At 43.1% G+C, this 15142-nt stretch overlaps 1 protein-coding gene across 1 annotated transcript in view; it reads right to left on the reverse strand.

The window, feature by feature from the left end:
• Positions 1 to 11084: 11084 nt before the first annotated feature.
• Positions 11085 to 15142, reverse strand: part of kcnn2 (potassium calcium-activated channel subfamily N member 2) — a 97668-nt gene continuing 93610 nt past the window's right edge. The window contains exons 8-9 of the mRNA XM_060909283.1: positions 14679 to 14748; positions 11085 to 11345 (exon numbers count right to left, since the gene is read on the reverse strand). Of these exons, the coding sequence (XP_060765266.1) occupies positions 11085 to 11345; positions 14679 to 14748 (331 nt within the window). The remainder of the gene's footprint in view (positions 11346 to 14678; positions 14749 to 15142) is intronic.

The raw sequence follows: 15142 nt of genomic DNA on the forward strand, positions 1-15142 counted from the left end.
ATGACATGCGAGCAACTTGCAACAGACCACCAGGAATCAGACACAGGAGTCTCTTTAAAAGAACTGAAATACCCAGAGCTCTCGGATCCCAGCTGCTTTGTGCAGATTAGATCTCGTCTTAGACTCAAAATGGTGTCGGATACAGATTATTACTTAAGCCTGACCTACGCCACTTAAAATTTAGCCCAATTCGTAACATTTCGAAGAAGGTTTTCAAATCTGAAGTAACTCACTGAAGTGAAAAAGCTCAATCATGTCTTAAAGGTGCAATCTGTAATCTTTTGCGCCCTCTGCTGCTAACAAAGTGAACTACAACTACAAAACTCCTCTCCTCTACTCAGTTCCTCCCCTTCACTGATGCTACATCTGCCTCGAGAGTTGAATTTTAAGGCATTTGTTTAAGTTTATGCGTCTGTAATAGCGTAGTTGCGAACACGTCAGGATGTCATGCAGGGATGTGTTATCAGCGCGTGCACTAGGGGGCAGTGTTGCATGAACCCAATCAAACTTTACGGTGAAATATAGAAACTAGAAGAGAGATGATATTTCTGCTTCTGCTTTTTCTCTGAGCCCATATTTTATACTAGATGCACTAAAGGATCATTTTATTATTTACACTGCATGTAAGATGCATTTGTGACAGACTCTGAAACGCTTGATGAAACCCTCAGAAGAAGGATCACAATATCAAGATATTGGCATCTCCTCACCTCAATCAATCAATCAGTCTGCGTTTACCTGAAGTCTGCTTGATGCACCAGAGACACGCTGTTATATACACTGTTAGGGCTGTTTTGTGCGTGATAGCTTGTCACGGTGACCCCAGTGTGCTACTACTACCCATAAACCCCCTCTCTACACTGCCACATAAATACGCTGGCGTAGAAATGAGCTTTAAAGAAAATCAGCAGCGCTGAAACGCTATGTTTCAGTTGTGGAGGACGAGATTCATTTCCGGGCCAGAAATATGGAAAACAAAAGCCTGCTACAGTGCAAATAAACCATCCAAAGCTATGACATGGTAAAAGTCGGAATCATACTAAGGTTCTTGTTGAAAGGAGGATCGAGAATTACTTTTTAAAAAAATAACACACTGCACCTTTAAGCCATCTGAGTTTAACTTTAGCATTATTTCAGCTGTTTGAATTTGTACAAATGAAAATATAAAGTCTTTATCGTGAGACAGACTGATAGAGAGAATAGCTATGAAGGAAAAAAGAAAAATATTCAAAATCTGTATAAGGGCTGTATCACCTAATTAAAGAACTGTATAATGTTTAGCCGAGTGCAAATGTTTCCTTCATTGTCATGAAGAATAAAATGGTCAAAAATAGTGTCGTTTAAAATATCAATAGTGAAAGACACAAAATAGTTAAAACGTTTGCATCCCCCTTTCTGAATACAAGATGTTCAGAATTATTCTATCCGCATCCACCGGATACGAGCAGTCGTGTGCTCTGATTGGCTACTCTACTACTAGGATATCAGCTCATATACCGTGAGTAGAGAAAAACAAAATGGAGGACGGAGCGTGTTGCTGAACCAACCGAGGACGAAATAAAAACTCTACTTGAAAACAAAACCCCAAATAATACAAAAAAAAGGAGCAACAAATTATGGAATAAAAGTATTTGATGGTAAGAATGTATCTTTTTTATTCTTCAAGAATTATTATTATTATTATCATCGCATTTTTCAGAAATTGCTCCTGTCGTTTCGCCAGTTTGTTCACATTCTAAGCAGAAATGATATTGCCGGATGTTTTGTACAAAGTTTTTATTTATCGAATTTGCAAAAAATAAAAATAAAAATGCTCCGTTTCTCAAAATCCAGTGAATGTGGATAGAATAAAACAGTTATTCCACTCAATCTCGTCATACATGGCTTATAGACAACTCGGTGCTACGCGCCTCGTCGGCTATCAGCTCATGTACGACTTGATTTCGTGGTATAACTATTAAATATTCTCTAATAACTGCTGTATAATGAGGCACAGTGGATGAAGATTTACACCACAGTGCAGGTTAATTCTGCAGTCTGATTGGCCAGAAGGCGTGCATCAGTGTTGTATAACAGGAACGGCTCAGAACGTAGTTCTGGCTGTGACACAATATTAAATCGCTCGTTCTAATACGTTATTGAGACATGCATCATGGATGATTCTTTTTTTTTCTCAAAAAATAAATCTATTAATTGGAGAAAATCATGAATTTCTTAGTATTATAAGGTTTGAGTATAAATACGGAGGTGATTATAGGAAATCGTCCTCTGATTAGTCGAGAAACTTGGACTATTTCTTGATAATCACCTCGAGCGACTCGGCAAAATGGCGGCCGATCGCTTTGTCACCGTAAGTGAGGAAGAATTACAAATAATGAAAGAAAATCCTGTTCCTAAAAGCACTAAAGATGCTCTGAAGTTTGGTCTAAAACTATTCAAAGGTAAGGTGGAGTTGTGATTTATTTTATCGATTTCAAAACAAAGTATTTCATGTGACTTGGTGTAGATAAGTGACACAAGTCTGTGCCGCGCCTTTATTACATTTGCATGCCGCTTTTGAAGTTTGGAATAAATTATTTTTTAATCTCATCTCATCTCATTATCTGTAGCCGCTTTATCCTGTCCTACAAGGTCGCAGGCAAGCTGGAGCCTATCCCAGCTGACTACGGGCGAAAGGCGGGGTACACCCTGGACAAGTCGCCAGGTCATCACAGGGCTGACACATAGACACAGACAACCATTCACACTCACATTCACACCTACGGTCAATTTAGAGTCACCAGTTAACCTAACCTGCATGTCTTTGGACTGTGGGGGAAACCGGAGCACCCGGAGGAAACCCACGCGGACACGGGGAGAACATGCAAACTCCGCACAGAAAGACCCTCGCCGGCCACGGGGCTCGAACCCGGACCTTCTTGCTGTGAGGTGACAGCGCTAACCACTACACCACTGTGCCGCCCTGATTTTTTAATAAGATTTTTAAACTTTTTTTTTTTTAGATAATCACCTGTGTATTTATACTCAAACAATTAAATATCTGGCTGAAGAATAAGACTGAAAGGTGAATTTGTCTTTTTCATCCAAAAACCATAGGGGATGCTAACTTTTGCATTCAACTAAAAAAAAAAAATTGTCAAGATGTGGTTAATCCAACTTGCACAGTTTGATAAGAGTATACAATAGCAATCCAAATTCGGACACTAAATACTGCACGTGATGCTCTCCATTTTGTAGTCTAAGCCCAGATCTAATCCATGCGGAAAACCGTTCCTCCGTCCCACAGACACGGATTCTTGCGACAGTCGCGCGACGTGTGAATCTCTACCACTCATGAGACGTTTTTCTCCTATTGAAAGCTGAAAGTCACAGTAGAGTTATTAGATTATATTATACTGTTACGCTGGGACGGAAGCACGCATGGTCTTCCGAGACTCCTACAGGAAGCTGTCGAGGGTCAGTCGAGCTCTCGCTAATTTTCACAGCTTTGGTTCTGATCGCTAGTCAGACTCTCGGCCACGGTGCGGAGTGTTGTGTTGTGTTGTGTTCTTCGACAGAGACGGATTCTCGGTGGTGTGCTTGTCCTCACGAGTATAAAAATAGGCATTTCCAAACAAAGTTATTTGCTGCTCTTAGACAGATATGATACATCCAGAAATAGCGTCCGGTGAATGTGGGTTTCATTGAGATACTGGAGATGAACAGAACACTGAGCTGACACCTTGTTCTTGGCTGCTGGATAGAAGAGAGAGAGAGAGAGAGAGAGAGAGAGATGCGCTTTGCTATTAAAGGAATAGTTTGGCGAGAAATCAAACTGGTAAACTTTTTCCCAGTTACACCAAAATTAGCCAATCATTCAAGATGTTTGGTGTCTGATGCTTCCTTTTTTCAGTTTTGCACTGGAGCTATGAGGCTAACGTAGCTAACAAGTAACCTTACACTCACACTAACAAGTGTGTAGGTTGTTTCTTTTGGGTGTGACCAAGCCAGCGGTTTTATTTATTATTATTATTTTTTTTAAATTCCGAAGAGAAACTGTACTAGCTTCTCCAGCATCTAAAGCTAAATTGTTTATTCTACATGTTCCATGCTAGGTTTGTACTAGCTTCAGGGCCAGATTAGCAAATTAACTGTAAGCAAGCTAACTGTATTAACTGTACACTCACCATACAAACTTCCGAACTTTATTTTTCTTTGTAACACCTCTATACGCTTTGAATGAGGTATTACCTTCACCGGCCACTTTAATCAGAACTTGTTCTTGATTCTAAGGCCCACTTTACACGGGGACGGTCTGAAACAAAAACGCAAAAGTCTGTTTTCGTTCTCACTTTTTTCCGCGTCTACACGACCGTTTTCAAGGAGGAAATCTGCGTCTATACGGTGACGCATAAATGTGTGGAATTCAATTGGATGTGCATGCCAGGCGGCTAGGTGGTGCTGTGAAAGACCTCCGCTATATCTGTACGCATGCGCAACGTCTTTCGTCTTGTATGACCTGCACATCTGCGCCGCGAAAACTTTGACTACTCTGGCTATGGTAAGTAAGAAAGTAAGTAAAAAAGTAAGAGCATACTATACCCGCCTCTGTTCATTAACGGTATATGTGCAGATTCGGTATAGATGTTCGAAGGACTCCTGGACGTTTATTAAAGCTGCCAGAGCAGCTTGAAGGTCCGTTGGATCGATGTAATCAGACATGCTCTTACTTTTTTACTTACTTTCTTACTTCCCGGGCTGGCATGTACAGTATATGACATATGTATGACGTAAACGCGTACCCGACGTGAGCAGATCCGAGCAGAGTTTCGCGTATTGTGTAGTTTAGACGGATATGCAACGGGGGCTGTTTTTAACTTATCCACTCTGGAAGGCGTTTTCAATTTTTTCCGTTTTTCAGCCTCGGAAACGCCGTCCCCGTGTAGACGAAAGGCACTTCCGATAAAATATTTAGTCGTTTTTACCCGACAGCGTCCTCGTGTAAACGGGCTCTTAGATCCCTGTTCTTGGCTGGCAGGAGGAGAAGAACCCAATGTGGAGATGCTTTTCTGCTCACCACGGTTGTAAAGAGTTGCTATGAGTTACTATATCCTTCTGGGCAGCTCGAACTGCTCAATCTGTCCATTTTCCTCCGACCTCTCTTATCAACATGGTGTTTGTTTCCACCCACAGAACTGTTGCTCACTCACTCGATGTTTTTTGTTTTTCGCACCATTCTATCTGTATAAACTCTAGAGAATGTGGTGTTTGTGAAAATCCCGGGAGATCAGCAGTTTCTGAAATACTCAAACCACCGGTCCATCTGGCTCAAACCAACACCCATGCGACAGTGAAAGAAAGTCACACAAAAATTGAGATCACAATTTTTCCCATTCTGATGTTTGAACCAGGGCTTTGAACCGGTTCAAGGAACGAAAACGAAAACCGGGAACTTTTTCTATTTCACATGGAACAGAAACGAAACCAGAAACTTTATTATTTTTTATGTTCCGGAACAGAAACGCTTATTAAAAATAATGGTAACCGGTTAATACCGGTTTTTATTTCGTTCTTCAAAGTTTCCGTAGCCTACAAATAAAAAAGTCATTCTTCTCCTGCGCAAGTTTCTATGACCCGCTGGGGTTCACTTCCTGTGTGACGGTCGCTGACTGAATGTAGAGAGCGGGAGGGTGGACTACTATCACGTCTCCACATCTTAAATAAGAGGTAAATATTGCAGTCTATCGTTATTCAAAAACGTCAATTTCAAACACGATATCAATATATTTGTCCACGTTAATGAGAGGCTCGCGAACATTAAATGACATTAACCTCTGTTAGCCTATCAATGCATAGGGCCTGACTAGCCTTTGGTAACACACTAAACGAATTATCTTTCATTTTTGGCACTTTTTCTGTTTGTGTAGATGGGAAGACATACTGAGAATCCAAATCGCCAACATTTGAAATAATAATTGTTTTGAATTATTTCTTGTCTTATTTAATGAAGGTTGTAATAGAATTAGCCTACATTTGGCTTAAGCTGGATGAGACAGAGACATAATTTTATAGCCATGTTAAACCGCTGACAGGGAACGTAATTAACCGTTCCGGGAACGAAATTTTTTTGTTCTAACCGGTTCAGGAACGTCTATTTAATGGTGGAACCCAAAACCGGAAACGTTAAAATTCCATTTCTGTTCGGAACGAACCAATAGGAAAAAAATTCTGGTTCAAAGCCCTGGTTTGAACATTGTGAACATTAACTGAAGCTCTTGATTTGCATCTGCATGATTTGATGCATCAAGGGATCGGCTGATTAGAGAACTTGCACAAAACAGCTGCAGCTGTATGGATGGGTGTTCCTGATAAAGTGGCCGGCGAGTGTATATAACAGGATAAGATGTTTATATTTTTGTGCGTCAAACCGTAAAGAGGGAACTAACCGCAGGTAGGAATTAACGTTCTGAGTTTAAGAAAAGATGGACCACACACGCCACAGGATTACAGGATTGGTCAGAGTAATCATATACGGCGATCGTTTGAACCTAATTTGCATAGCATTGAGAAAACATCACTTCGTATGTCGCTTTGTCTCTTGCTAGTCTGAACGCAGGAAGATATTAGACGTCTGTCTCAACCACGTTCTTTTATTGAAAAATCTGCCCAAATATTCATTTACAGTACTTGCTTTAAATAACAACATCATTCTAATAAATTCATTCGTTCATCTTGAGTTAGCACTTTATCCAGGCCAGGATTGCGGTGGATACGGAAACCATCCACGAGAAGCCCAGTTTAGAATCACCATCTTGTTTTTGGGAGTTGGCAGTAAACCGGAGAACCCAAATGAGAACCAAGGAGAGACATGGAGAACATACGACAGGGACGGATCCAGCCCAAGAATCTTACAGATGCACATTTGCAGAAATATTTTCACTAATTTTACCAGATCGCTATGGATTTTCACAGGGGTGTAGAGCACACCGAACCCTTTCTGAAGAGGACAGCCATGGCTTGCTACGATTGTGGATCGGCCCGCTATTCGCATCCCGAAGCCTCACGTGAGCGTGGCTCGCCGAAAACTTTAAAATGAGCCCTGGCTCCAGCCGCGCGCGCGTGCCAGGATTTAAAGGACATGGGACATGAAACATAAATGCACGCTATATCAGTTTCTTTCTATTAAAAATATGAAATAATTGCATCAACAAATACAAAATTATCTATTAAATTCAGCAAAATCGTTATATTCGTGATGATTATATGGCATTTCTGCTCGAGCTCCGATATGCATATTTTACAACCGGAAGAGCCGCTGTCACGTGATCATACGTCACAAAAACTTTCGGGTACAGCACAAGCGGGTATATGAATATGGAGAGGTGTGAATCGTGATGATGACGAATGCGACAAAATAGTTTTTGTGTTTTGGATGACAAGAAAATTGTTTCGTTTTTAGAGTGTTTAACGTACATTGAACATCATGGTGTATTGCGACCTCCCAGTCAGTCAGACGCGCTGTCACTCCTGTTAGCAATGTAGCTAGGCTCAGTATGGCCAATGGTATTTTTTGGGGCTGTAGTTAGATGCGACCAAACTCTTCCACGTTTTTCCTGTTTACATAGGTTTATATGACCAGTGACATGAAACAAGTTCAGTTACACAAATTGAAACGTGGCAATTTTCTATGCTATGGAAAGTCCGCACTATAATGACAGGCGTACTAACACCTTCTGCGCGCTTCGGCAGCGCATTGATACCTTCACTCGGAGTTGTACCATTTTTTTAGACAGGGCGGACGGACCAGGGCATTCGCCCGCCTGGCCGTGCCCGACGAGGAGCGCTCTCGGCTGGCTTGGAGGCAGACGGCAGCCCCTCCTGGAAGTGTGGTTTTACCATGGGCCTCATGCGGTAAGGATTAGTATTATAATTTTGGGTGTATCAATTATTGATTATCATAATTCTGATTCGTTTCGCCATTTTGAATGTTTTCATCTCGGACTCTGGAAGCATTGTATCTCAATCAATCTTGAAAAATATCAGCAAAAAAAAAACGAGCTTGCAACGGACTTTAGCTAGATCTATGATCAACTTTCAATGTATGATACAAAAATAATACTTCTTTCAACAGATCATTAGCCTTTGAGCAGAATTGTTTTTAACTTACGGATGTGTTATCGAGTCGACCGCTTTCAATTTCATGGGGATTGAATGAACTCTCACTCTCAGAATCATCTGACCCGTCAGAGTAAAGACAAGATCCATGTTCATGTGAATTTCCAGCTATCGGTTCGAATTGATAGGGTCTAACTTCACATCTCTGTGAAACATCGGGAATGTCACTGTCGATGGTGTCCATTTCGGTAACCTGTTTACATTAGATACCCAAGCGCTGGCTCCTTGGAAAGTTTTCGTGACATCACGGGTCACGTGACCACCTAGCTAATTAACGAATCATTGTTTTACGCTGATGTATAAAAAAGTTGAATAATGTGATGATTTTCACATTTTTGACGCCCTGCAGTGATTTAGGCCGAATCCCATTTCACCCCTTGGACCAACCCCTTGGCCCTTCCTCTCCATTTTGCGCGTTCACGTGAAGGGGTAGGGGTATCCCAATCCCAGTTAACGCGGAGGGGTAGGGGAAGGGGTAGGGCTTCTGTACCCCTCCAAACCGACATTTTCCTGGAGCTGACTCCGAACGAAGGGGTTTGAGTGATTTCCCACAATGCCATGCGGATTTCAGCGAGATTTCATGCGGATTTCAGAAAGATGGCGGTTCCCGCGGCGAAAGATTGTCATAAATGCATTTTCTCCATTATTTACGTGTTTTAAGTTGTTATCCAGAGGAAACACGCCGCTTGATTCGCTTTCGAGCTGAGAATGAGCAGCGATTTCTGAAATCCAAGCTGCTGCTAAAAAGCTTGGGGAGTGAGTATTGTTTTCGGTTGCTTGACTGCGTACGTTTTGTTCTGTTATTCTCGCTTTTATTGTTTACATGAGTGTTCTGACACCTCATTCTGTCGGATGTGGTGCACGAAGCGCCAAAGATATCCCATTCAGTGGTGTTAGTTAACAAATCACACCCTGCCAGCAGAGATTTCTGGCTCTGACTGTAGCGGCTGGTCGCAGCCAATGACGCATTTGGTCGCGTTTTGCTAACGTAAACGCTGACGGAGGTACGCGATGACGTATGCGATCGTTGAAGGGCTATCCCAATACGTAAGGGTTGAATTTCAAGCCCTATCCCTTGTAGCTCAGTTTCAAGGGGAAGGGCCAAGGGGAAGGGAGAGGGGAAGGGGGAGGGGTAGGGGTAGAAATTAGAATTGGGATTGGGCCTTAGATGGCATTTCTTATGTCCTTTATACATAATTATACCCAGAAAAAAATCCATGTCCCATGTCCTTTAAAAATTCATAACTCGACCACCGAAAGCCTTAGCCCCGCCAAACTTTACAAACACCTCCCTCTCCCCGAGACCTTTTGAAACAGCCCAGGCTCGGCCTGCTATGACTGTGGCTTGGCCTATTATTCGTGGCGAATTTCAACTTCTTTCTGGAGCATTTTATTGATTTGACCTAGATTCTTTGTCTCAAAGCATTGCGAGAATATAGGTAATTAGCTCAGGTAAGCATCACCGCTTACCACAGGTGGTCGGATCCTGAACAATTGGTCTGTTGGTTGAGCATGTCTATATCCTATGTAGCATGTGACCGATGCTAAGTGGTGCACATATATTTCTGACCAATGCACGTGCATTCGTTGCATCGGTCTGGATCCGTCCCTGTACGAAACCATGGCCCGAGTTCCTTGGAGCTGTGAGGCAGCAATGCTACGGTACATGCTGCACCACCATGTCAACCATCCTCCTAAACAAGTTAATAACATTTAAGAGATGTTCCATGTTCTGAGATTTAAGAACCATATCATGATTCTGCGTTCTTCTAGAAACCCGCCTTCAGACTTTGGGTCTGTGGGGTGGAACGGTTCCAAACTGCACCGAAGGAAGGAAAGTCTGGCTGTGCAAGATGGCCGACTCCATACAGTGGAGTTACAGCGCTCAGATGCAGCTTGAGGTTTATAGCTACAGAGTCTAACTGATATTACACATGAGCTACGGTGCAAAACTGAAAGAAATAAACATCAGACACCAATTAAGTAGAAAATTAAGTCGAGTAAATGAGATCGGTCACCAAATTATCCCTTTACGAACACCTTGAGAGTTTGAGGATGATGCAGCAGTAATAGCAGCAGTCTAATATCTAGGAAATAAGCACAGTTTCAGGTTGAGGTCCCGTTTAAATATAAGGGGGGGCGTTTAGTTGCTATCGTATCCTGCTTTTAGACTATGCTGTCATACATTCTGGCCATAATCTAATTACTAAATGTGTTTTTATTTGTGTTCTAAAGAGCAACATAAATTCGTATAATAGTAAGTCAGCATTGAAGTGCATAAGAAGTGCAAGTATAGCTTTAGATGCATTCGTTTGGAAATAAAAATAAATATAAATCGTTTTGTGATATCGTTTGGCCCCGTGGAGAGAAGAGCTTGGACGGGGCGTGTTCAGAAGAAGAAGAGCATAATATCTGATGCTTTTTCTAACCTAAAATAGATATATTTCTCCACCGGTGTGTAAATCTATACGTTAGCTCTGGATAGGGTGTGGGGGCGGGGTCAGTGGGGTCAGTCCTCTACCGACTGCTGGCCGAAAAAAAAAAAAAGTCTAACACCTGCTGGTTTGAGGAATTACTCATTCTCATACAGTCTGGTCCAGACAGGAAGAGCAGGACGTCCATTGGGAAGCACTATTCTGGCGCAGTATTATTTTGCGCCATGGAGGTTGTGTGACACTGCTCTCCTGACGAGTGTGTGAGGAGGGGGTTTTCTGGATAGCCCCGCCTTTTATACTGAGGAAAGATTTCTCTGAGAACCTGCCAGCAGAGAAAAGAGAACTTTGAGGTACAAATTAAAAGCTGTACGCCATTTCAGCTGCGTCGCCCCGTCATCAGGATGCGGATGACGCGTTATTGAGACACCATAAGGCTTTACAGTAAGATGCACGTCGGCCATATGATGGCAAAGGGTCTCTGCGCTCCGACGGGCTCTAGCTGCTCTCTGATGATGTAGGGGGCGCCGTGGAGGAAGAGCGCCGTCGAGATACAGACTGCGAGCGCTCGTATGGCTGCAGCTGCACCTCCAGGAAGTCACGCTGCTGCTGGCTGATCAGCTGGCTGATGAGGCCTGGAAGAGCCTGTAGGTTACTCAGTAATGTCTCCAGCTTGGTCTCAAGCACGGCAATGCGCTTCTCCGTGTCCTCGCCGCGTTCGTTCAGGTCTGAGATCAGGTCGTACATGATGTTCTGAGTCTGAGGCCACGAGGAGAGCAGGAAGAGGAGAGAAAAGCACGAGTCAGTTAGCAGTTCGTGATTGTTTAAAGCATCTTTTTTTATGATGATGATGATAGCTTCATGATTAGACTCATACAGCAGGAAATAAGACCATTTCTGATGGCTTACTGCTAATTCACAAATCTCATCTTGCATTGAAATCAAACCCCTGAATGAACTTGTTTGGATATATCCATACCTGTGCACGTCATAATCGGGGCGGAGTTTAAGATAAATTTCATTAGCCAATCACAAACTTAAGAACAATTCACACCAGAAGTGTTTTTTTTTTCACTTACATGCATAAGTGAAGTATAAACTTCATACAGATAAATCAGCTTTCTACATGCTGTCAAATTTATTAAATCAAAAATATTGATTTATTTATGAAATGCATTTTGTTATTAAGTCAATTAAATGCTTTGAACTATTAAACCATAATCTTCAAAGACGTACTGATGTTCAGTAAATGCCACATTTTATTGATGTGTGTTTAGGTGATAATTCTGACAATAATGTATATTTGGGAATTATTATCTTGATTTAAAAAATGTGAAGAAGCATAAGAAACACGGATGTTGGTCATTATTATTGTGAAGCGAAATTACACAAGAATTCGAACCTTATTCCTTCCTTTTCACGATTTGACGGGGACGCCAGCTCTCTGATTAAAGGTAAGTGCCAACCCTCTTGTAAAACTCCGCCTCCTTTTTGGAATTATCATTTGTAATATTTCTTCCTGACTTTTTTCAATTCCATCCATGCACCATCTAGATGCATTTGGATTTCGAGAAAGAAGCAAAATAACCTGCCAACAAAACAAGACAATTCCAAGCTTCAAATCCGTAAACGTGACATGTGAAGCCAGCTAAATACATCTTTTCGAACTGTGGGTCATGCTACATCGCTTGGAGGAAAGAGCTATCTGCCCTCTTCTGCATACATGACCTCACAGAGAGTGACGATTTGTGAGAGTATACCCAGAGAGCCATGCAATGGAGTAGTAAGGCATCTCCTTCCCTCCACTAGCCTGGGGTGGTGCCTTGAGCAAACACTAGCAACCCCTCGCTCCCCCTGGTCAGGGTTACGACCGAAGACTGGACTCGGCAAACTGCGCGAAGGAGACCACCACTTGGTGGTTCAACAGGCAGGAAGGCAGACCCAGCAAAGCGTTTATGGAGCGCGATCAGGGCATAGTGCAACACGTAGAACACTAATGGCCATCTACTGCATCCCAACCTTGCTCCAGTTGTCTTGATTCTTGTCTTGCCCCTGGACCAGTTAGGTTGGGATGAGAGAGTGAGGCTGACGGCTGCGCAACTCTCCTTCACTCTAATCCAAGTCATGACTTCAAATTCAAATTCAAGTCCTGTACTGATGGGCAAGTGGCGAAGCAGCAACAGGTGCGGAAACACTGGAAGTTGTAGTCATGAACCTGCACACAGGCGTCCCAGAGCATAGGGTCACTCTTTGCTGGAACAAAGGAGCAGCAGAATTTGGCAGCCCGCTGGGTGTGGCCTCATCAGTCGACCCACAACCGCCACCCACCAAATTGAAATCATGGTCATCTTCGACCCTGAAGGACGAACTACATCACCCATGGCGAATTTTACTCTCCTGGCTCCTGATCACGGATCGTTGGGATTTGAACTCTCCGTCTCTCTAATGACAGGTGGAACTGAACGTTTTCTTTTCTGCTATTCTAGTCTGAAAATATATTTTCACCTGATATTGGCCACCCTTTCGCCCTTAATTAGCCGCGTTCTTTCACTACTATTTCGCGTAATCAAAACATGAGCTACATTATGGTGTCGATGCCGTATTACCACACCTGTGATAATTGTGGCTGATTGGATTTAACCATTGACCCGAGTGAGGCCAGTCATATACGGCAACATCACGACAATTTTCAGCCCACTTTTCTGCAGTGTTAATGGGGTTTCAGTGAGAAAAGCAACACTCTGCTGCACAACCTGCCTGCTCGTTCTATCACTTCACACTGCAGTGGAGTCTGATCAGGCGATTACTTCTCACCAATCACATAATCACAGAGATGTGACGAACCTGGATCTATGGATAGATCTTTCTCTCGAGGCTCTGAAATCATTTCAGAATCCAAACAGGATGCAGGTTTTGCTGCAGAACTCGCAGCAGCTGGGCTCTGAATCACTAGCGCAACCACCGTGCAACATCCACCACATCCTTCTCTCATTTGTCGAAAGATGGAGACAGTGCTCAGTTAGAAGCTTCCCTGAGGGTTTTCGCATCACGGCCATCAATCATGACAGCATAACTGCTGCCTGAGAAGGCAAAGGACCATCACAGGGTTTTGTTACTTACCTTATTCATTATCCATTTATTTGCATTCATAGCAAATTTTGGCTTGAAGAACTAAATTAAACCGCTCGGATTACACGAGGAGGAGGAGGAGGAGGAGGAGGAGGATTCTCGGCTCATCAGGGAGGCCTTTATTGCAGAAAGCTGACTAAAGGAGTCTGAAGTTGCGCAGCTGCCAGAGTTATTTTAAGCTTCATTATACAAGGCTTCTGCTGGTGGCAGCATCTGCCGTCAGGATTAATGCTACGTTGCCCTCTGATGGAGAGAGGCAATCATGGCAGCAAGAAAAAGATGGCGTGAATGAGTCTGAGCTCTGCCTCGCTGCCTTACTTGCTCAATGTCACACTCTTACATTTCTCCAGGATGCGTGGCACGAGAAAGGAGATGATGGGGTAACATTAGCTAATGACTCACACAGCATAGAAGCTGGACACGGCTAACTGGGACGTGACCGATGGGGTCAACTGAATGTCAAAGCTCAGAGAGAAAGACAGAGCGAGAGAAGGGGGGCCTGTTTGAGCTGATTCATCAGCTCTCTGAGCGTCTGCTTTCCCAGTTTGCTGTACGATTTCTGCCGAGTCAGGCGGGCAGCGTGCCTGCTACTCTGTGAGCTGTCACATCTTTTTGCAAAAAAAAAAAAAAAACCCACAACAAAACAAAAACTTCCAAGCTGTGTTAGCATCATGGCATTGGACAACGAAGACAAAATAATCAAAAAGGTACGCGACTGAACAAAACAAGAAAGAAAGAAACCTGAAACAAGACACTACGACACTAAGAACAAGACTCGGACATAGAGAGCTGTTCATTTGACACCTGTAGACTCGCACATCTTTGATTACAAACCTAAAAGAAAGTCTCTACAGCATGCAGAGGAAACACCAACTCATAGATCATATAGATCATCTGACATCAACTGAATCATTGGAGAAGAGTGTGGCAGGAAGGGAAGGCAGGGTTTGTGGTCACGCTTACCTTTGCGAGGTCCACTAGAGAGTTTGCTTGGTCATTCAGCTTCCGTTGCTCCATTTTAACACTTCTTAATCTGAGCCCAATATAGGCAAGGGGTCAGTGATCAGGTTAAAAAAATAAAATATACACTTTCACAGTCTTACGTTGTCCACTGGCAAGGCACGTACATTAATCTGAAGGCAGAAGCAGTCCAGGGACATGCACAGGAGGAAATGGAAGGAAGATGCAAGGCTTGCAGGGAGGAAGGGGCGGAGCATGGCGGCCTGAGAGCATGCAAGCATCCACTTTTGAATCCATGGCAGCGGATCTTACCCATAAAGCCTAACCTGCGAGGCAACCTGGGGACTGTCTTGTCGTGTTCGTTATCATAGTCATCGATGGAAAGTGCTAAGATGACCAGAGGGGAGCAGGGAGCGGGGGGAACCCTCCACCAACGGGACAGGTTTGTTTATTTTCACACACACACA

The sequence above is a fragment of the Neoarius graeffei genome, chromosome 25 (assembly GCF_027579695.1).
Source record: "Neoarius graeffei isolate fNeoGra1 chromosome 25, fNeoGra1.pri, whole genome shotgun sequence".
Classification (NCBI taxonomy): Eukaryota; Metazoa; Chordata; class Actinopteri; order Siluriformes; family Ariidae; genus Neoarius; species Neoarius graeffei.